Here is a 23,977-nt window from a genome sequence, read left to right as displayed (position 1 = left end):
TATCTATGGTCTATTAGCTTCATTGTCTTTAATAAATAATAGTTTGCTCAATGTGGCGTGTTGCAGCCTAATGGCAGCATAAAACTGTCATACAATACAATCAACTTAAAGTCCAAGTAATAAAGCCCATAGTTAATTAATGTGTAGTTAACATGTAATTAATATGTAATAACATTGTGGTTTTAGAGACCAGGCTATATTTAGGCTGAAAATCAGAACCAATTTGAGCTGCCTCTCTTGTCGTGTAAGTTGTAGATGTAGCATCTTAATTTGAGCCAGTTTTCTACAGCAGGAAAATAATCCTGCAGCAACAGGAAATGAGAATTATTATGTGGGTTATAATTACGGGTTGATACATTTATACATTTTTTTCGGCTAACTCAAGTCTGAAATTGGAGAAATGACATACTTAAGTATTTTTAAAGCTGAAATACACTACAAGTTTGACATTTCTTACAGTGCAGGAAAGATCTACAACAGGATGATCAAGTAAAGATCTGTAGGGTTAGTAGTGAAATGAAACCCTCAGAGTCGTGGCTTGTTAGTCTTATCCCGCTCCTGTATTCCAACCATAGCAGTCATGAAATGCAGTAAACAAAGCAGTTTGAACACAGCCATATATTCACAGGGACAAACACATGGCTCCAAATAACATACAGTATACAGTACAACAATACAGTATACAGTACAACAATACAGTATACAGTACAACAATACAGTATACAGTACAACAATACAGTATACAGTACAACAATACAGTATACAGTACAACAATGAAGTGACAGCAGTGGCACATTTTCCCACATGGGTTTTCCAGAGGCATAAAGAGGGAAGAGTGTGATATTGAATGGGTTTTCCAGAGGGATAAAGAGGGAAGAGTGTGATATTGAATGGGTTTTCCAGAGGGATAAAGAGGGAAGAGTGTGATATTGAATGGGTTTTCCAGAGGGATAAAGAGGGAAGAGTGTGATATTGAATGGGTTTTCCAGAGGGATAAAGAGGGAAGAGTGTGATATTGAATGGGTTTTCCAGAGGGATAAAGAGGGAAGAGTGTGATATTGAATGGGTTTTCCAGAGGCATAAAGAGGGAAGAGTGTGATATTGAATGGGTTTTCCAGAGGCATAAAGAGGGAAGAGTGTGATATTGAATGGGTTTTCCAGAGGCATAAAGAGGGAAGAGTGTGATATTGAATGGGTTTTCCAGAGGCATAAAGAGGGAAGAGTGTGATATTGAATGGGTTTTCCAGAGGCATAAAGAGGGAAGAGTGTGATATTGAATGGGTTTTCCAGAGGCATAAAGAGGGAAGAGTGTGATATTGAATGGGTTTTCCAGAGGCATAAAGAGGGAAGAGTGTGATATTGAATGGGTTTTCCAGAGGCATAAAGAGGGAAGAGTGTGATATTTAATGGGTTTTCCAGAGGCATAAAGAGGGAAGAGTGTGATACTGAATGGGTTTTCCAGAGGCATAAAGAGGGAAGAGTGTGATATTGAATGGGTTTTCCAGAGGCATAAAGAGGGAAGAGTGTGATATTTAATGGGTTTTCCAGAGGGATAAAGAGGGAAGAGTGTGATATTGAAATATGTCAGAAGAAATAGTATAAATAAGACATGTATATAAAAATAGGCTTTTTCAAAATATACTCTCTTTACCAATATTTACCAAAAAGAGTGTCTGGTCGAATATGTCTTGTTAAATTTAGTCAGTTGAGGTGAGCGTTGTCACTCAACACAGACAGTAGTGTTGATGCCCTTAGACCACAGTGAGGGATTCTCCAGACTAGCAGCAAACAGAAGGAAGACTAAGTACACGTCCAAAATGGCACCCTATTCCCCATATAGTGCACTACTTTTGGCCAGAGCCACTACAAAAGGAATAGGGTACGATTTCAGATTAAGCACAAACTCATGTCAGTAGCCTATTACCAGCCTAACCTGGAACAATCTGAGCAACATAATATTCCAGGTGGTCCTAATTCCAGTGTATGACTCTAAATTCTATTTTGGATTGCATTGACAAAGAAAACAATAACAAAAACTCTCATTGGGGAAGAACCCACCATCTACACAATTAAGACTTGCTCCATAATGGATCAAGTCAGTAGTTTCTTTATGAAATAAATTAATATTATTTATTTGTCTCTAAATACAGTGTGTTAAATATTCCCGATGGCTGTTTAATTTCATTTGTGCATAGTGCGTCTTATTGAGCTACAATCTTAGAAAAAAGGTGCTATCTACAACCTAAAAGGGTTCTTTGGCTGTCCCCATAGGAGAACCCTTATGAAAAATTGAAGAATCATTTTTGGTTCCTTATGGGTTCCATGTAAAATCCTTTCCACAGAGGGTTCTATATGGAACCCAAAAGGGTTCTACCTGGAAGGGTTATACTATGGGGACAGCTGAAGAGCCCTTTCAGAACCCCTTTTCTAAGAGTGTACAGGTACAGAGAACTACAGTAGTAGCAGAGTCCAGCATTATATCCAGCACTGATTTATGGTGAGCGTTGGGGGAATCCATTCACTCGACAGTCAACAAATAGTACACATCCATCCATAGCTTTTTAACAGTCTCAGCATTGACACATAGTCCAAAAACATAGGCTGGCTGGCTGGCAGATAGCGCAGTGTGTTATAGTTCATGTCCTGAGGCTGTCCCACCCTGCCATCCAGGACACAGTGTGTTTCCCTTTATGGTGATCTGATCCCAGTATATGTCCAATGAGAGGGGAGAAGGAGCATTGTGTGCAGACAAAATCGCTGTTGTTCCATCTTCTGCTTATAGTTCCTCAATGTCTACTGCTGCAAAAACAGCAATGATCCATTACCTAAAAAAGTTTCCATTATGCACACACACACATCCACAACCACACCCACCCAACACACACACACACACACACACACACACACACACACACACACACACACACACACACACACACACACACACACACACACACACACACACACACACACACACACACACACACACACACATCCGACGGTCCAATAAATACTGTCATTTGCAGGTGTACACCTCTGTCCTCTCACTGCAGGTGTTGCATTTGACGTAGCAGCACCACAGGAACTTGCAGTTGCACTGCCACACGCGGGAGTACTGGTGTGTGTTGTACCCTCGTCCACAGCACATCAGGTCACAGCCGCTGATCTGCTGCGTAACAGTCTTATTACACATCCGGCCCTGTGTCCCCATACTGCCTGTCACCGGGTCCGCCTCGCAGTAGTTAGGGGACTTCTCAATGAACACAAGGTCTGTGTCCATGGGCTTCCGGTAGGAGTAGGGCTTCTTGATCTTGAGGAATTTGGGCCGCTTGTTGCGGCTGGCTTTGACCGGTTCCACGTGCACAGCATGGGCATACTTCTCTTTGAGAATGTAGCCAAGCTCGCGAAACTTGGGAAGTTTAGTCCAGCAGGTTTTAGTGGTGCAGGAGCCCGAAACACCGTGACACTTGCATTCCAGATGCATGTTCTTCTCAAGGATCTAGACACACAAACAACCAGGAGAGAGGTTACCTTTACATGCCTTGCAAACCATCTGCTGAAGCTTCTATCACCATATATAAAAGTAGGTCATTGAAAAAGAAAAGCATCTGCAAACATATCATACTATTATGTTTATAATGCACTTATAATGCGCAATAATGGCTCAGAGGTTTCCATGTTTATTGTCATAATAACACGATCCTCTGAAATCAAAATATTCTGTGCAGGCCCAAGAGTCAGTGGATGTGGAAGTAAATTACAGGCCTACATAGTTTGATTGCTGAAAATAGCAACATAGCACAGTGACATACTCTGAGACTCAGGTATGTAAAAGTCAAGGAAGTGGGTAACATTGTGTGCACAGTGCAGCATTAGATCAGTAACTAGCTACTTGTGAATACAACAGCCCTTTAGAAAACAGTAGCTTAATTCAGACTGTACACAGGAGCCATAATTCTGTATCAGGTTACAGTCTCCTTGTGTGTAGGAGTGACTGGACAAGCTGCTGAATGATGTGGATTACTGTTAAAGCCTTCTCCGATGACTATTACAAGTGTCTGCTATCTCAACCTGAAAAGGCACAGCCAACACTATAGCTACACTAATGTACTTGTCCCAATTCCATGAACTAAATTATATGGGGAGTTTGTTTGGAATCTAGTATCTATATGCTAAAATAGATATATATTTGGAGAGTTCCCGCAATCAGTGACAAGTGAAAAACCTTTAATTTTGTTGCATAAGAACAATGCATATTGATTTTCCATGTCCACAAATTCTAGAATCAATAAAACAGATTGTATTTTAGTGCCTTTTAATGGAAATGCATAGAAATGCATGAAAGTGCGGAGAAACAACGGTCTTTGCGGTTAGCCCTCCGTGGTATACCAGACAATACTTGGCTTCCAAAGTCCTAATCCATCAGTAGCCCTGTGACCAACACTTGTGACAGGCTTTGTCTGGTCGTATTGGACCTGGGGGCTGTGAACCGCGCTCCTGCTCAGTGTCACTGCGTTGATTAACATAAATAAAGGAGGGGGGATAACTATCAAAACAGAGAGGCCATTTATTACCAAGGAGAAGGAAAAAAGAAAAAGCCCAACTGATCTGAATCCACGAATGTAGCCCGTTTCACTGTGAGAGGCAATTTAGCTGTCTAGATAAGCGGGATGAATTCAGGCCCCACACAGAAAGGCAACAGTGAGCTGTTGAGCACAATGTGTGAGTGGAGGCTTTTCAGTCTGTCTGGGTACGTGTTGGTGGTTTGAATCAGGCCTCTGTGGCACAGAAAGAAGAGAGAGAGGGGTAAGGCTTGACTCTGGAGGGAGAGGTGCTTCTTTCCTCTTCACTAACTCCAGTGTACTGCTAAGGAGCCTCGCCCAAGTTGTTTGGCACAATTATTCTGCTTCTTCTTTGACTTGCAGACTTGCTGGAGTCTCTGGGCTGATCTATTATTTGCTGCAGCCATGGATGCACAGGAGCCTTGATCTGAGAATGTGAACAGTCCCTAGTCCCTGATCCATCCTGGTTGTTTCTAGGGATTTTTTCACAGTGTTAGTCATTGACAGACTACAAGCCATTGAAAACAGCAGGTGACTCACATAAGTTGCTTTAAAGTCTTCCTTAGGCAGGTAACCGCTCCCAAGAGACATGGTGATACAGTAGATATGATTATACGATGTTAGGAGAGGTTATGGACAATAAGTATCACATAGAAACCTGTGGCACAAGACTATCACACACAATAAGTGCTTGGCTCTGCAATATCAGACAATCCAAGGAATGTAGGTATTGTGATAAACCTGAAGTAACTGTATCTTCTCCCAAAAGTGCAGAGCATAGGGACCACTCTAATGTACAGTGTCAATTTGTTTTCAGCCCAGAGATCTGGGTCGTAATCAAACCCTGCCACTTAAACTGCCCCCCCCCTAAAAGCTTCCATTTATTTCACTGTCTGTTTAATCTTGGCCCCAATGCCCAGATCCTTGGCAAGGTCCACCCGCTTCTGAGCATGGTGGAGACTACGAAATCACAACAGCCATGGTTACTGAGGCCTAGCCTATATTCAGAAGGTCATGTCGTTAACCAACACTTCGGTCTCTTTCAAGTCTGCTCTGTACCAATTTGGGTAAACTACAGCACATTTTATCTTCAAGAAACTAGTTCCTGATTACAATAAAGACATTATAAGAGATTACTGACATTGTTCCGTAAAATCTATGTTGGTCTGATGTTTTCATACCACAAAAAAATGTTTTTTGAGTGAACTACCCTCAGATTTTGTTGTATTGAAACGTTTTTGGAGAATGGTCCTACATCACCTAATTAAATATTCTGGGATCCAGTTTAGGTTTGCTGGGGTGACATTTTCACCATGGAAAATACATACTGCCTTCTATCTATGATCCTTCCCTATGGAGAGAGAAACAGGAAATGGAGTGGTGTAGTCATGTACCTTGCATCCCACCTCGTTGATGTGAAGGTTCATCAGAGATCTGGCTTTCTGTTTGAAAATGCATGGAGCCTTCCACCTACAGATGTGCTATCTTAATTTGTTTCAGAGGATTTTCCTGCTCTGCAGGAAATGTAAATTATAAAGATCGTAATTTCAACATAAACATTTCAGACTTGATTTGCCCTAACAGAAAATGTATCAACCCCTACAAAAATGTTAATGAATTAAAATCTACATAATAATTAACATTTCCTGTTGCTGAAGGAATATTTTCTTGCTTTGAGAAACTGTTCAAATTCAGATAGCACATTTGTAAGATCCTTCCCTATGGAGAAAGAAACAAGAAGTGGAGTGGATGGTCACGTACCTTGCGTCCCACCTCGTTGTTATGCAGGTTCATGAGAGACCTGGCGTTCTGTTTGACCTCCCTGGCATCAACGAACACCTTGGAGAAGCCCAGGCCGTAGCTGATGTCTGCTGAACAGCCGCCCCACTTCCAGCCCTGGCCTTTACTGTAGAAACCCTGTTTCTCCGTATCACAGCTGCAGTCACTCAGGTTTCCCTGCGTACAGGCTGCAGTGATGGCGTGGGCAACTCCGGCCGCAATGATGGCATAGGTGAACGCAGCCTCTTTACTGCCTAGGAGAGAACATAGGAGGAACTTGAGTATTTTACTGACTTGCAGTTTATAATTTTAATGTATGAATGAGTGTGATATCTGGGAGATATCTGATATCAGGAATAATGCATATATTTTTGGTGCTACAGCTGTATGTTTCACCCCTTGATAAATAGGACAGGGATAAGGGAGGAAATATGAATTTTCATTACATACTTCCCTCTAAATGGTGCATATAAAATATACTGTATACTGTATGTTGAAAAATAGCAATTTGAAAGCAGATTAACCATTAAGTGTGAGTGCTCATATCAAAATCTTTGTCAGTCTCACTCACGACCACTCAATGACTACAGTAATCCGGAAACTGGCCTGCCTTTTACCAAAATGGCTGTGAACTTCCAAGTCAATAAAGCAGTATGAATGAGAGGGCTTTGGAGAAGGAAGAGCTATTGATCCGATCAGAGCCTGGTACGCTCTGTGTATTCTTGCAGGGTGGATCTTGATTCAGAGGTTATCTCCCCAAGGTCCGACTAACAAATCATTTACGCACACTGGGGTGTTTGAATTATCGGGAAATAGTTTAAGATTAACCTGTCATGATTTAAAGAGAGAGCTTCTTGCAAAAAGATTTTAGTCATAGCATGTATTTCAAGGTCTCAAGATGATAAGCAAATAGGGAACAGGGAAACTGGCTTATACCCAGCTTTAATACCAAGCTTTAATGTACAAGTGCATACTTGTGTAATTTTCCAATGAGTTAGTTTAGTTTAACATTATTTCCTGATGCAAACAAATGGGTCGCAGATATGAATCTTATTATTAACCAAACATGAATTCTCTGTGTGCATGCATAGAGAGTGGAATATCTGCATCTGAAGTTATGTAGCTAGAGTATATACAAACAATAAGCTACTGATGGCAATATCCATCATATCTATGTAAACAAACTCCTCCAGTTGACATTTCCTCAAAACAAACATGATACCATCCTCGGTACTTTCTGGTGAACACAGATTCACTAGGTGCTGCTGCCCTGTTCTTGATTAACATCTTGGATCTGTGCCCTTGCCATTGGAAAAAAAAACTCATATTGAGGCATCAATTATGTAGACGTTTTTATAGATTCCAATGGCCCCGAGCCAAAAAAAGAAGGTGTGCCAGCACAAAGTCAGTCAGTTCTGACTGCTCCGCTGTTCATTTCCCCCCAGATCATTGGTTCAAAACAAAGGAGGGTAGGAATTATGTAGTACTTTGTCACGAGACCTGAGTGGAAAGACTTAAAAGCAACGGAAGCAATGCTTTGAAGTGTTGAATATGAATACTCTTATTACACCAAGTTATATGTAGAAAAGCCCATTTAAAAAAAGTCTAATTAAATGTTATTTTAGTATTCATGTTGGTTGATATGCAACACACAAAATACTACTGAAAAACTACTGAAATACTAAAAACATTAGATGCACCTTGCACCCCTGCAAACAAAAAAAACCCTAGGCTGCCTTTCCTAGGCCACAAGTGAGAGCATGCAAGCTCCACCCCACTCACACTAGACATCAACAATGGCATTCATTTCTAACCACTAATCTGATCAGTGAAACCAATCTATTTTGCATGGTTGTCCATGCCAAACTCTTCAATGTCTTAAACCACTCATTCATGAAGAAAACATATTGTGAAAGACCACCGTTTTCACTTGAACAGCAGGAGAGGATTATGCCTTTCACACCAACAGCTGTAGATAGCCAATACCTTTTCATAGTGCCAACCAACCAATAATATTGCGAACTGCCATTGAATGCACTAGTTGTGGATTTATAGTAATGCATTGTATGAAGGGAAATAAGAGATCAGAAGATGACAATTAGCTATACTGTAGTCTACACTCTTAAAAAAGGTGCTATCTAGAACCTTAATGGGTTCTTCAACTGTCGCCATAGGAGAACCCTCTGAAGAACCCTTTTTGGTACAAGTTGAACCCTTTTGGTTCCAGGTAGAACTATTTTGGGGTTCCATGTAGAACCCTTTCTACAGAGGGTTCTACATGGAAACAAAAAGGGTTATCCTATCAGGACAGCCAAAGAACCCTTTTGGAACCCATTTTTCTACGAGTGTAGCTAATTGTCATTGATGGTTTAAACACCAACAGTTTTCTATTTCAATGCTATTCGCTACATTTGTTGTGTGCAACTCTGTTGAAGAGCCCAAATCCAGGTTGAGATAGGATAAGATCCTAGACTACATTCTAGTTGCACCCTGAATATGAAACAATCTGGTGGTTGCCACAGATTCACCATCTGCTGAATATCTGATCACATTGGGATCAATGTCAGCTGCTCTGTTATCCAGAGTATCTGTGACTTTATGCAATATTATGCACAGGAGCATACTCCAAGAAGTCCTTCAGACAACTCCAGGGCATGCTTGATAGGCACAACATGGAAAAGTTCTTATTGAACAAGTTCAGCCTCCATTGTACCAGGCATGAGCCTGCATCTATTGTAGGCTATCCCCGTGTCCCCAAATACATCCAATACACTCATCAATGCTATTGCCTGACCAGGTAGTTCCAGTACTTCATTTGAACTTTTCCTTTCTTTCCTTATTCCCCAGTGTATGTTCAGTTCAGTATTTTAGGACTTTATTTCTCTGTACTTTCTATCCACTGTAACTTATACCCGTGGTAAGATTGTCGTCTTTACTGTGAGATCCACAGTACGCAGTGATAGAGAAAGATAAAGACCAGTGAATATGTGTCTCAGGAGACACACTACACTGCACTGAAAAGACAGGCTGTCAATGTTCACAAGAGCTTTGTTACTGTGCTGGCTTCTGATACATTTTGGACTTGTTCAGTTCCTCTCCTTTCTCTCTCACTCTGGCTCTCTCTTGTAAGACCAGTGTTAGACTTTAGAGATAGGAAGTAAATGACACAGCTTCAACCTAACCATGATAATTTAGGTTATTGGGAAAATGTGTATGCTGTTACAATTAAATTGCCTGTTGATACTTCTAGTGTATAGCCTATGGGAAACGTTTTTAAATCTCTCAGTCAACACATTGTAATTGCCACAGCATGTTGCTCTCAAATGGACACGCAGTTCCCTTTCTCTAAAGTGTGTCCATGTTATTGACGCAGACATAATGCAAGTATATATAGCCTAAAGACAGGAATGTATACGCGCTGGTGACATTAAAAGGGGGAAATATATTAGCACCTATGAGTCCGTAGATAATATTCAGAAAAGCAACAAACGATTTGTGTCAAATATCATTTGAATATACAGGCTAAACCAGGTTCTCAAAAGGATACGGGACATTTGTCTGCATGCGGCACTGAGCGCTCTTGACTCACAATGCGAAAGCTAACCTACAGGTCTATATGAATTATACAATTGGGGACATTTTAGTAATGAAATGACATTAAAAAAAACTCTGACCAAATTTGAATTGATTTGCAACATACCCACTTTCAACTCTTTTCCGAAGACCGTTCTCTCTCCAAGCGCAGAGCAGTTCCAGCGCCCATTTTTGAATTGAAACTGACACTCGTTGATCCCCATTTGGGCTCCCTCTCCGATGACAATAATGGCATCGGGGCGACTCTGGCAGATTATCCGCTGTCGGGGAGCCAACCCGGGAATCTTGTTACAGATTATACTCGCACCTAGCGCGACCACGGATGAAAAACCACTGTAAGGATACAAGAGTTAGTCATGGAATTAAAGTGACTGCCAGATATTGCTATATGGACAACATAGTTTTCAAACTCCTAGATAATACCGTGTTTAAAGCTTTATTACATGTTTATAATATGAAATAGGGTTATACATTCATACAATTTAAAAGCACAGACTTAATGTTTTCCTTGCCTCTTGAGGTTATTAAACTTGTGTTTGTATAAATACGAGACATATCTATCTCCCTTATTAAACTCAATGAACCTGTCTTTGAGTAATCTACAAGTGTGTTACAAAATAGAAAGGACTAAACATAAGCATTCTGTAGCCTAATTTATAAACTTAATGTATTTGATTTGTATGGGCCAACAGATCGGAATACACTTCGTCAGGTGGTTTCTAATGGTAAAAACTCAGATTTTCCATCAACTCGATAGATTTTTTGGAACAGAATAATTAAACAAACTCTCAGAAACCTTGCATTGTTCACGGGCCAATGTCAAATGAACAATGAACATCGTTTACGTAGATGAATAATTACAATAATTGAAAGAAAGTTTCATTTATAGAAACGTAGCCTGTGTAACAAAATGACATCCGAAACGTTCTGTTATAGTCTATACTCTTTATGTTTTATATTCTGATATTTAGGAACATAACAATGTTAGATGAACATGCCTATAAGAATCAAACTCACCCGATTTTCAAATAGACAATCCCAAGGCAAAGCAAAACCCGAAAAATCCAGCGTCTAGTTTTCCGACTCATGGTGCTTCTCCACTCTCAGTTTCATGCAATGTGTAAGCGAAAATGATAAATAGATAGATATTCTCCGATAGTCACTGTCCAAGTATCCAAAGTTACTCCAAGTCGATACCAACGAATATCCCCAATAGTTACTCTCAATAATTTTATATAGTTTCCTAGCTGTAATGATTTCCGTAAATTCCCCTTAAGTGTCCCCTTTGCTGCGCCGGCTTGTCATTGCGAGGGTGTCACAGGTAAAACTAAGGATGAGAAAGTATTGTAGTGTGATTATCTCCTTCTCACAGTTCCTTTGCTACCCGAATGATCTATATATCTGGCTCATATATCCGGGGCGTGTTTAGAGAAGACATAGGGCCCTACTGTGGAATCCCGCCTGGGCTGAATCTCTCCACAACTATTCCAGTTGTCAGTTCACCTAACCATTAAGCCTTTTACCTTTCTAATAAATGAAAACACACACGCAGTGGATAATGATGGTAGTACATCTTGTGCGTTGATAATGAGAATGTGTTATTTTCACTAACGGCGTATGATTATCATTAAATAGGCTACAATTTATACTTCAAAAATAAACATAGCCTAACTCGAACTGCCGAACTCATCTCAAATTAAATGACATGCATACATTTTCATTGCACTCACTTAATACATTGTCCACATAACCTATTTTGAAACAAAACATGTCAACAAATGGTCACCTTTATATATACAATGTTGGCACAATTTGTACATAACTTGCTTACCTGTGACAGCTCCTTCCTTCATCACACACGTCCAGCGCATCCTTGCGCCTCTGTTTTGGAGAAGTTTTGTACCATTTATAATAGCGCCATCTGCAGACCAATTAAGATATGTAGCGTTGAAAACTGAATAAAGATTCGCTGAAATTATATTTGACAGCCAGCAATAAGCTGTTTGTGCCTTTATTCTCTTTCCAAACATTGCATCTGCACTGTTCTTCAAGTAAATGTGTTTTTGTAAAACAATTCTGTGGAAATTGTTAAAAGTGGTCCTTCTGCATATAGTTGTGTGGTTTGTTTAACTTTGCAATTATTGTTTTTTGTTTGATGTACATTTTAAAGTGAAAAATCCGAATTTCAGTGTCACTCTGTTAACATGGAATTGCCAATTTAAGCTATTTCAATAAAAATGCATTTACACAGGCTCTTTTTTGCCACTAATTGGTATTCTGACAAATCAGATCTTCCCATAATTGGGCAAAAGATCAGAATTCGGATGCCTGTGTAAACTCAGCCTATCCCTAGCCGCAGGACGTAGGGGTGTTGAGGGTTCTGCAGCACCTGTTGAATAATATCTTTTTTTAAAGGTATAAAAAATGTAATGTCAGCACCCTCAACCTTAAACATCTTCCCGCGGCATGAGTGTATCTGTGCCAGTGTCTCTGTCTGTCTCAGGCTGCAGTCTTCCTGCCCTCCCAGCCGGTCAGACTGTCCAGCGTCCACTGCAAGGACCACTCACACATCACAACAAGCTTTTCTCTGTGTTCGACATCAGCATTAAACATACTAGATACAAGTCAGAGATCCAGGGTAAAGTGTCGAGTTGAGACGTTTAATATCTGAATCTATTTAGATTCTCGTTACCTGTTACTTTAACAAGCTTGTCCCCTTGTGTCATTTTCATGGTTGTTTGTAATGGATTTTTGGTCTAACTGACACACATTTCCTCCTACTTCAGTTGAGCAGGTGGAGAAATGGTTGGTATTTGAGGGGAAGACCTCAGACATCCTTCTGGAAGGGAAGGGCAGCAGCACTCTGTAATACATTTCGATAGCACTTTTCATAATCTCAAAGCACTTCAAAAGCTCAAAAAACAAATTAACAGTTGTGTAGCTACTGAACCTTCTCCTTCACAAAGTATGGCACTCACTTGTGTGATGCCTCAACAGCTCTGGCCACCAGAAAGCCCACCACACACAGTTCAGAGTAGTAGCCAGTCGTCCTTTCTACGAGCCCTCGGACTCAGTACTGCATTCCCTTACTGCATCTCACATTCCTCTCAAGGTTCAGGTCCCTTTTCAATTGATGTTTTCAAAAGATCGGGAAACAGCAGCAAGGTGAAACAAAAAAATCTAGTACAGTTAGTGGTGCACGACTCCAGGATTTGGATTTGTGATTGGAGTCGACTTTTGCTCAACTCCAACTCCTGTGGTTGGAGTCATAGGAGTCGACTCTTGCTCAACTCCAACTCCTGTGGTTGGAGTCATAGGAGTCGACTCTTGCTCGACTCCCAAAACACAAATTTAATGGATGCTCATACACACCATCTCATTTTAATTGAACCTTTATTTTATCAGGGAGTCATACTGAGACCAAGATCTCTTTTACAGATGAGCCCTGAATTACAGAAAAAACACACATGAATATAAATACAAAATGCAAGCAGAAAGAACAACATGGTCATAACAAAACAAACGCATTCATCAGCAATAAGGTCCTCAATCACCTTTCTGAATTGCACTAGAGGCACCAAAATATCAAATTTAAGAACATTTTGAAGATTGTACCACAAATAAGGTGCAAGACACCTAAAAGCTGATTTACCTAACTCAATAGAGACGAAAGGAATATCCGAACCATCCCTGAGACTGAGGGTGGTAACTCATAAGTCTAAAGTTCAGTAAAGATGTTTGGTAAAGTCAGTGGCGTATATTCATGGACGCCAAGCAAGGGCAGGCTTCCCCCAAAAAGTAAGTATTTTATGTTTTTATTTTCCTCTCTCTGTGTTTCATCATTTTCCATCAATTCGCTAGAGGCTGAATGTATCTCACAGGAGAAAGCATCCAAGCGAGTGAAACAGCGCCCGCTCTGTGACTCTACGTGTAGGCCATCTATTTGATACTGTCTAGCCCAAACGAGTATGACCTTGTTGCCTCCCTATCCTAAATTAGCCGTGGATGGAGGTAGGGATTTGGTTTGATTTAATTATCTGTCCAATGATTATAATGGCGATTCTGATCCAAACATGTATTCATATATTGTTGTGCCCCTGGCCTGAGAGGATGGTTTAATATGTAGCTAGAGGTAGAAGGCTAATGTTAACTAGAGGACGATTCACACAGGATTCGTTTTTCCAAACTGCCCTCTGTAATTCTTTTTTTTTTTTTTCTCAAAATTAATTGACTCATGATGGAAGCCTGGAGGTTTTTATTGTAGGCATGACAATATTTAAACACTGTGTCTAGACAATAAAAGGCTACATTGATAACTTGTGCTTGGCTGCCAAATGTATAGGTCTCCCTATAATATTTAAATGTATTTAGTGTGATCATAATCATTATTTTAGGGATCCATAAATGGCAGACATCCTTCCTAATAACAATGCCAAACATCCTGCTGATTTGCGCTGCTGAACCGTATTTGCACTTGACTGTGTTTATGGATGAGAAAGTTTTCCACAATTGTTTACACACGCTTGCTGAATTTTGGTCCATTTCCCCAAATCTTTGGCCCAACACAAAACCACAAACACAAAATGCAAAACTCTACAAATCTCTAGCAAAAGCAAACGCTACATTCAAAACTGTTTTCTCTCTTTCCAAAATGTTTTGTTTTTGCATCAAAATGACAGCGTCTTATGAATAGATCTGTCTACCAACCAACAAAACACTGGTGAATATCCCATCGGTAGGTTTATGCCTTTTGCATTTTCAGTGTTACACTGTAGCCGGCTGTAAAATATTGTTACAGTAATGTATACCTACTTAAATATACATAAATAAACACACAAATGCAATACAGTAACAAAAACATTGTCATTTATTTCCAAAATGCAGTATTTGTGAACACTTGTGTTTTGTATGGGACACTTTCCATGCACACCAGGAGAAAGCCAGGAAAAACATTCAGGAAGATAAAGGGTTATCTGTAAAAAATTTAAAGATAAATGAAAGTGGCTCATTCTTTCAAAACTAAACAGAAAAAGACAAAAACACATGCAAAATGTAAGGAAAAAATACATTGGGCTGCATCCTGCCTCCTATTTTGGTCTCCCCACAGCACCTCATCTACATCACAAGCGATGTTCTCCCTGGCTAAACAGCAGGGAAAGACTCTTCTGGAGTGACGGATACAGCCGCCGAAAGCCCCCACAACAACTTCACCACATGCATCCTCCATTGCCTGGAGAAAAGGCATGCGTGCGAGGTGATGGCGGTCATACACATTCCATCGCTATGCCGAAAAAAACTCTTCAATTGCATTTTGGAATGGAGAACATGGTGGGAGGAAAATAACAATAAATTGTGGGTGGTTGATGAACCAGTTGCGGACCAGATCAGCCCGGTGGAAACTCACGTTGTCACAGATGACAACATACCTGGGCTGCTCTGGTCCACCCCTCTGCTCGGCTGGAATGAGGATTCCATGTAGTGTGTACAGGAATGTGATGAGAAGGGCGGTGTTGTAGGGACCAAGGTTGGCATGGTGATGGAGGATGCCTTGCTGGCTAACGGCTGAGTACATGGTGATATTCCCTTCACGCTGTCCAGGGCCATTCACAATGGCACGGTGGCCAATAATGTTCCGTCCCCATCCCCTTCTTTTGGCTAGGTTAAAGCCAGCCTCATCAATGTAAATATAAACGTGCTGAATTGCAGAAGCATCCAGCTCGAAGACTCTTTGAAACAGACATGTGACATAGACCTAGAGCAGTCAATGTGGTGAGGCACAATACACTGGATTACAGTACTGTAATGTGTCTATACAGTGCTGATATGATAGTAAATTCACAGTATAGTACTGGCACATATTCATAGGGCTGTTCTTTAACCCTCTCTGAGTTTTGCTCAAATGGCTCCCTGTAGACCTATTCAAATGGCTCCCTGTAGACCGGTTTCATCCGGATTCGGTTGCGCTGTAATACACGGTCCAATGTAGACAAGCCCACCTGGTGAATGTTATTGAATATTGTGTTGTCTGCAATTATGTGGTTCTGGATTTCTCGTAGTCTAATGGTATTGTTTGCCACCACCATGTTCACAATAGCCGTCTCCTGTTCTGATGTCTTCAACCATGGCCTGGCCGTCTCTCAGTTCTGCAGAAGATCCACAAATATGATATGATTGGTTACAATAAGCTAAAATAATCTATTTTCTTTCAATATGAAACAATATTACTGTAACATTGGCCAACAATCAGAGTAACATAGACCTACTGATATGTCGGACTGCAGTATACATACATAAAGAGCATAATGTAGATGGTAGGTAACTTACCGGTTGTCATTTCTGAATGTACGGATGACAGATGCAACTGTGTAGTGGCTCAGGTTGGGCTGAACTCTCTGCCCAGCCTCTCTCATAGTCAATCCATGGTTGAGCACATGGTCAACAAATGTGGCCCTGATCTCATCTGAGACAACTGTCCTTCCTCGTCCTCCACTTACTCTCACTCCTTCACCTCTAGCTCTTGCTTTTCCATTGACTTCCATTTTCCCCCAAAACAGGAGAGCTCATCTGTGACCTTTTAAAGTGCTAAAGCTCTGATTTATAAGTGAACAATTCAGCAACTAGTGTTTACACCTGTGAGGAGTGGTGCTTCTGTAGCTCAGTTGGTAGAGCATGGCGCTTGTAACGCCAGGATAGTGGGTTCAATCCCCGGGACCACCCATACGTAGAATGTATGCACACATGACTGTAAGTCGCTTTGGATAAAAGCGTCTGCTAAATGGCATATATTATTATTATTATTATATATTAGGAGTGGGTGTTGCCAATTGGTGTATAGAGCTTGGCATTGTGATTGGCATTGCTTTCCAAAGGGACTAAAGATATTTTAATTTTGAATGTTGTGCCTAATATAGAGAACTGTGTGTAGTGTTTTGCAAAAAGTGTGATATAGAATATATATCACACTTATATATATATTATATATTATTATATATTATTAGAATTGAAAACTGAGTGTAAAGCTGGAATTGTGCTTGCAATTTTGCAGACTTGGTTTAATGATTTGGTACATGAGTTTCAGGTTTCTGTGATTGCGTTTCAAGTTCCAATTTTAGTGTGTAACCAATTGGGAGAAACTGTAACTTGCCATTTCCAAAAATGCGGGGATGCTGTTTTGCGATCTATTGCCTAGGACAGGGCTCTCCAACCCTGTACGTGGAGTTACCAGGGTTTCATTAAATAAACTATAGGCAATAGTTTTTATTGGACATTTAAGCCTAATTAAACTGATGCAGTTGGCAATGTTCAACTTCAATTCACTGGCACTATAAAGAATATCTTAACCATAATCATTGATAGCCTAATATATACTTTATTATAAACTGGATGGTTCGAACCCTGAATAATGATTGGCTGACAGCCGGGGAATATCAGACCGTATACCACGGGAATGACAAAACATGTATTTTTACTGCTCTAATTACATTGGTAACCAGTTTAGAATAGCAATAAGGCACCTCGGGGGTTTGTGATATATGGCCAATATACCATGGCTAAGGGATGTGTCCAGGCATTGCGTCGTGCATAAGAACAGCACTTAGTCATGGTATATTGGCCATATACCACACCTCATCTGGCCTTATTGCATATACTTTTGGTGAATTTACAAGGCATTGCTAGATACAGATTACCAAAATATAGCCTAAGTGCACGGTTCTGACCGCCTCGCTTTCTCTTTGCTATGAAAAACGCTAAATATATGTTTGGTCTTTGGTCTGTTGCAAGTAGAATAGCTCAGCCTACTCATTGATAGTCCCTACTTTAGTGAACTTGCATGAGTCATTGCATGCAAATAAATAGCGAAATACAGCATTGCGGTAGCCTATAGTCTACATCTTTTGATTACGGATGCACGATTCTGACTTTCTGCCTGGTGGCCGACATACCTGCCTATGCCTGGCTGTGACCCTTCCGTCTCTCGCTAGCTTGCTCTTTCGTTGCAGTGAAAGTTTGTGTTCACGAAGTAGACTATGGAAAATAGTTTCCTCCGTTGCAACAATACTGAATGTTAGGAGTCGATTCCAGCATGACACCCAGAAATGGGAGTCGAAGGGCAAGGAGTCGACTCCCCACTACTAGGTACATTGTCCAGATGCATAATTCGAATAAAAACAATTAGCCATTTAGCAAGCCAGCTAACAATGTCAAAAAGAGTAGCTTCAAGGACCATAATGGATCAATCTCCTCAATTTATGTGGTAAGGGTTTCAGTCTTATTTGTTGTGCATATCTACTACGGATGATAATAACCATGGATAAGATTCGATTGTTTATTTTGGTGCTCTACTAGTATCAGGGAAACGCATGTCAGCACAATACATAGTATCTGCAGTGTTCTAGATCAATATTCTATTCTCCCCTAGATGTATTCTTTAAAATACTTTGGCCCTTGTTTAGCCAGGATATCTCATGGAATAAAAAACTATTTGTAAGAGTGTGTGGAAATGGATTGCCTCTCAGGATCGTTTACATGTATTCGCTACGTCTCAGGACCTGTCCTTAAGAGTGTGTGGAAATGGATTGTCTCTCAGGATCGTTTACATGTAGTCACTACGTCTCAGGACCTGTCCTTAAGAGTGTGTGGAAATGGATTGTCTCTCAGGATCGTTTACATGTAGTCACTACGTCTCAGGACCTGTCCTTAAGAGTGTGTGGAAATGGATTGTCTCTCAGGATCGTTTACATGTAGTCACTACGTCTCAGGACCTGTCCTTAAGAGTGTGTGGAAATGGATTGTCTCTCAGGATCGTTTACATGTAGTCACTACGTCTCAGGACCTGTCCTTAAGAGTGTGTGGAAATGGATTGTCTCTCAGGATCGTTTACATGTAGTCACTACGTCTCAGGACCTGTCCTTAAGAGTGTGTGGAAATGGATTGTCTCTCAGGATCGTTTACATGTAGTCACCACGTCTCAGGACCTGTCCTTAAGAGTGTGGATGTGGACAACTGACAGAGACAAAGGGCTCACCCTGGAAAGTCGATACTACTTAATGGGAACCTCTCACTCCATGTCCAGAAGACATTTCTCTCCATCAAGGAAACAAATAAGGTAAATACAGAGACAGAATGTACTAAGTACTGTAGTGATAAACTGATGTACATTTCATGTCTTGTGTTTACAAAGCATTCACAATGTGGTCTGTGATTACTGAAGCATTTTGGCATCAGTGGAAGCAGTGGATATGAAGGATGTCCTGAAGTCTTACTCTTTCAACTCCCGTGCATCACTCCTCCCTGTGGGAGGACTTCACAGGTTCGCCAGCGGTTTGCACCAGTCACTGAAATGTCTACATATTTACAAGCAGTGGTGTAAAGTACTTTAGTAAAAATCATTTTAAGTATTACTTGAGTCGTTTTTGGACCTGTACCTTTCTATTTATATTTTGGACAACTTTTACTCCACTACATTCCGAAAGATTTATTTCCAAGATGGTATAGCAGTCAGACATCTTTGTCCTGTCGTGTACCTTGTATATATCTTTTTCTTCGCATATCTTTAAATATTTTCCTAAACCTCAACTTCTAAATACTCTCCTGCAACCCACCTCACCCAATGTGGCGTGGAGCTGTTTTTTTCTTCTCTCAAGTATTTCTATTTACTTCAGATCTGGAATCCCTCAACTGAAGTTAACCAGCTAACTAGCTACCAGCTATCAGTCAGCAAACCACTGTTAGCGGTCATCAGCTAACCTTTAGCTCGGAAAGCGCTCTCCAGTTTGTACAACATGACTCAAACCAGAGCATAACGGAACTATTTTTCTCTCCATATCCCTGGATTCCTACCGCAAACTCTGAACCTTGTCATCTGGATCTTCGCAACTAGCTAACCGCAATCGCGGGTGACTACTCCTGGCTAGCGTTACAATCCCGGAGCAAGTATCAATTAGCCTGAAGCTACCACTGAAGCCCACTCCTGGGCTACCACTGAAGCCCACTCCCGGGCTACCACTGAAGCCCACTCCCGGGCTACAAAATCCGGACCCCTTCTACTGCAGGTACGGGGCACGGAACCCCGCCGATCCTCTACGACTGGAATACCGACATAATCTGCCCGAGGATTCCAACAGGCCCCTCAGGTGCGACTACCGCTGAAGGCCCATTCTGTGAACCGCGGCCTGCTAGCTATCTAGAGCTACTTGGAACCCTAGTAATCAACGACTGGTCTATCGACGTCACTGCACGAGGGGGCAAAAACAGACTCCATCACGACATCCCCCAAAGGCCCTTCTACTAACTTGCTAGCCCCGGGTCTGCTAACTGCTAGCTTGCTAGCCCCGGGTATGCTAACTGTCTGAATCGCCGTGTCCCCAGCCAGCCCAACCACTCAATGGACCCATATGTTCACTTGGCTATGGATATTAATATTAATATGCCTCGTCCATTACTGTTCTGGTTAGTGGTTACAGTCTTATTTCACTGTAGAGCCTCTATCCCTGCTCAATATGCCTTAACCAACCATGTTGTTCCACCTCCTACATATGTGATGACATCACCTGGTTTATACGTCTCTAGAGGCAATCTCTCTCATCATTACTCAATGCCTAGGTTTACCTCCAATGTACCCACATCCTACCTTACCTTTGTTTGTACACTATGCCTTGAATCTATGCTATCATGCCCAGAAACCTGCTCTTTTTACTCTGTTCCGAACGTGCTTGACGGCCAGTTCGTATAGCCTTTAGCCGTACCCTTATCCTACTTCTCCTTTGTTCCTCTGGTGATGTAGAGGTTAATCCAAGTCCTGCAGTGCCTAGCTCCACTCCCACTCCCCAGGTGCTCTCATTTGTTGACTTCTGTAACTGTAAAAGCCTTGGTTTCATGCATGTTAACATTAGAAGCCTACTCACAAAGTTTGTTTTACTCACTGCTTTATCACACTCTGCCAACCCGGATGTCTGAATCCTGGCTTAGGAAAACCACCAAAAACCCTGAAATCGCCATCCCTAATTATAACATTTTCCGCCAAGATACTGCCAAAGGGGGCGGTGTTGCAATCTACTGCAAAGATAGCCTGCAGAGTTCGGTCTTACTATCCAGGTCTGTACCCAAACAATTCAAGCTTCTACTTCTAAGAATTCACCTTTCCAGAAACAAGTCTCTCAACGTTGCCGCTTGCTATAGACCACCCTCTGCCCCCAGCTGTGCCCTCGACACCATATGTGAATTGATTGCCCCCCCATCTATCTTCTGAGCTCGTGCTACTAGGTGACCTAAACTGGAACATGCTTAACACACCGGCCATCCTACTATCTAAGCTTGATGCCCTCAATCTCACACAAATTATCAATGAACCTACCAGGTACAACCCCAAATCCGTAAACACGGGCACCCTCATAGATGTCATCTTAACTAACTTGCCCTCCAAATACACCTCTGCCGTTTTCAATCAAGATCTCAGTGAGATCTCCCAGTTTAGGTCACATAACAGAACGAACTCTGAAGCTAGAAGGGGGGCGATCAATTCACAAATGGTGTCCAGAGCACAGCTGGAAGCGGAGGGGGGTTGATAGCAGGCGGCAACAGTGAGAGACTTATTTCTGGAGAGGTTAATTTTTTTAATTAGTTCAAAAGTTCAAACTGTTTGGGTATAGACCTGGAAAGTATGACAGAACTTTGCAGGCTCTCTCTGCTAGAGGTCGACCGATTATGATTTTTCAACGCCGACACCGATTATTGGAGGACCAAAAAGCCGCTACCGATTAAATCGGCCGATTTAAATAAAATGTATTTGTAATAATGACAATTACAACAATACTGAATGAACATTTTAACTTAATATAATACATGAATAAAATCAATTTAGCCTCAAGTAAATAATGAAACATGTTCAATTTGGTTTAAATAATGCAAAAACAAAGTGTTGGAGAAGAAAGTAAAAGTGCAATATGTGCTATGTAAGAAAGCTAAAGTTTCAGTTCCTTGCTCAGAACATGAGAACATATGAAAGCTGGTGGTTCCTTTTAACATGAGTCTTCAATATTCCCAGGTAATACATTTTAGGTTGTAGTTTTTATAGGACTATTTCCCTCTATACCATTTGTATTTCATTAACCTCTGACTATTGGATGTTCTTATAGGCAATACCGTATTGCCACGAAAGTGCTGTTTGAATGAATATTTATGCTCAGTCAGATTATATGCAACGCAGGACACACTAGATAATATCTAGTAATATCAACCATGTGTAGTTAACTAGTGATTAGTATTGATGTTTTTTATAAGATAAGTTTAATGCTAGCTAGCAACTTACCTTGACTTACCACTCCTTGTGGAGTGCAATGAGAGAGAGGCAGGTCGTTATTGCGTTGGACTAGTTAACTGTAAGGTTGCAAGTTTGGATCCCCCGACCTGACAAGGTGAAAATCCGTCGTTCTGCCCCTAAACGAGGCAGTTAACCCACCGTTCCTAGGCAGTCATTGAAAGTAAGAATGTGTTCTTAACTGACTTGCCTAGTTAAATAAAGGTATTAAAAAATAAAAATAAAACAATTGACGCCCCAAAATCCCGATTTTCAAGATTGTGAACTTGAAATCCGACCTAATTAAATCGGCCATTCCGATTAAATCGGTCGACCACTGCAGTAAATTGCAACTCCTCCCCCTTTGGCAGTTCTATCTTGACGGAAAATGTTGTAGCTAGGTATGGAAATCTCAGAATTGTTGGTGGCCTTCCTAAGCCAGGATTCAGACACGGCAAGGACATCAGGGTTGGCGGAGTGTGCTAAAGCAGTGAGTAAAACAAACTTAGGGAGGAGGCTTCTGATGTTGACATGCATGAAACCAAGGCTTTTTCGATCACAGAAGTCAACAAATGAGGGTGCCTGGGGACACGCAGGGCCTGGGTTTACCTCCACATCACCCAAGGAACAGAGGAGGAGTAGGATGAGGGTACGGCTAAAGGCTATCAAAACTGGTCGCCTCGAGCGTTGTGGACAAAAAGTAAAAGGAGCAGATTTCTGGGCGTGGTAGAATAGATTCAGGGCATAATGTGCAGACAGGGGTATGGTGGGGTGCGGGTACAGCGGAGGTAAGCCCAGGCACTGAGTGATAAGAGAGGTTGTATCTCTGTATAAGCTGGTTTTAATGGGTGAGGTCACAGCATGTGTGGGAAGTGGGACAAATGAGGAATGATGAGTGGAACTAGGGGCTCCGCAGTAAACTAAAACAATGAGGACTAACCTATTTTATTTTTATTTCACCTTTATTTAACCAGGTAGGCTAGTTGAGAACAAGTTCTCATTTGCAACTGCGACCTGGCCAAGATAAAGCATAGCAGTGTGAACAGACAACACAGAGTTACACATGGAGTAAACAATTAGCAAGTCAATAACACAGTAGAAAAAAAAATGGGCAGTCTATATACAATGTGTGCAAAAGGCATGAGGAGGTAGGCGAATAATACAATTTTGCAGATTAACACGAGTGATAAATGATCAGATGGGCATGTACAGGTAGAGATATTGGTGTGCAAAAGAGCAGAAAAGTAAATAAATAAAAACAGTATAAAAACAGTATGGGAATGAGGTAGGTGAAAAAGGGTGAGCTATTTACCTATAGACTATGTACAGCTGCAGCGATCGGTTAGCTGCTCGGATAGCTGATGTTTGAAGTTGGTGAGGGAGATAAGTCTCCAACTTCAGCGATTTTGCAATTGTTCCAGTCACAGGCAGCAGAGTACTGGAACGAAAGGCGGCCAAATGAGGTGTTGGCTTTAGGGATGATCAGTGAGATACACCTGCTGGAGCGCGTGCTACGGATGGGTGTTGCCATCGTGACCAGTGAACTGAGATAAGGCGGAGCTTTACCTAGCATGGACTTGTAGATGACCTGGAGCCAGTGGGTCTGGCGACGAATATGTAGTGAGGGCCAGCCGACTAGAGCATACAAGTCGCAGTGGTGGGTGGTATAAGGTGCTTTAGTGACAAAACGGATGGCACTGTGATAGACTGCATCCAGTTTGCTGAGTAGAGTGCTGGAAGCCATTTT

General features: G+C 41.3%; 1 protein-coding gene across 1 annotated transcript; it reads right to left on the bottom strand.

Moving 5' to 3' along the window:
• Positions 1 to 538: 538 nt before the first annotated feature.
• LOC118359621 (protein Wnt-7a) lies at positions 539 to 11,308 on the bottom strand. Its single transcript, XM_035738174.2, has 4 exons — positions 10,953 to 11,308; positions 10,042 to 10,268; positions 6,324 to 6,595; positions 539 to 3,499 (listed from the first exon to the last, which is right to left on the bottom strand). The coding sequence occupies exons 1-4, from the start codon at positions 11,021 to 11,023 to the stop codon at positions 3,017 to 3,019; spliced, it is 1,053 nt and encodes a 350-aa protein (XP_035594067.1). The 5' UTR covers positions 11,024 to 11,308; the 3' UTR covers positions 539 to 3,016.
• Between the last annotated feature and the right edge of the window lie 12,669 nt (positions 11,309 to 23,977).

This window comes from Oncorhynchus keta, chromosome 27, assembly GCF_023373465.1.
Source record: "Oncorhynchus keta strain PuntledgeMale-10-30-2019 chromosome 27, Oket_V2, whole genome shotgun sequence".
Taxonomy (NCBI): Eukaryota; Metazoa; Chordata; class Actinopteri; order Salmoniformes; family Salmonidae; genus Oncorhynchus; species Oncorhynchus keta.
This window is presented reverse-complemented; position numbering and strand designations above follow the sequence as displayed.

What these genes read in the sequence shown, in the direction of transcription:
- LOC118359621 (XM_035738174.2), bottom strand. Translation starts at nt 11,023, where the DNA reads ATGAGTCGGAAAACTAGACGCTGGATTTTTCGGGTTTTGCTTTGCCTT. An exon ending in CGGAAAAGAGTTGAAAGTGG is followed by an intron (nt 6,596 to 10,041) that starts GTATGTTGCAAA and finishes GTTCTCTCCTAG; the next exon opens with GCAGTAAAGAGGCTGCGTTC. An exon ending in ACAACGAGGTGGGACGCAAG is followed by an intron (nt 3,500 to 6,323) that starts GTACGTGACCAT and finishes TTGTGTGTCTAG; the next exon opens with ATCCTTGAGAAGAACATGCA.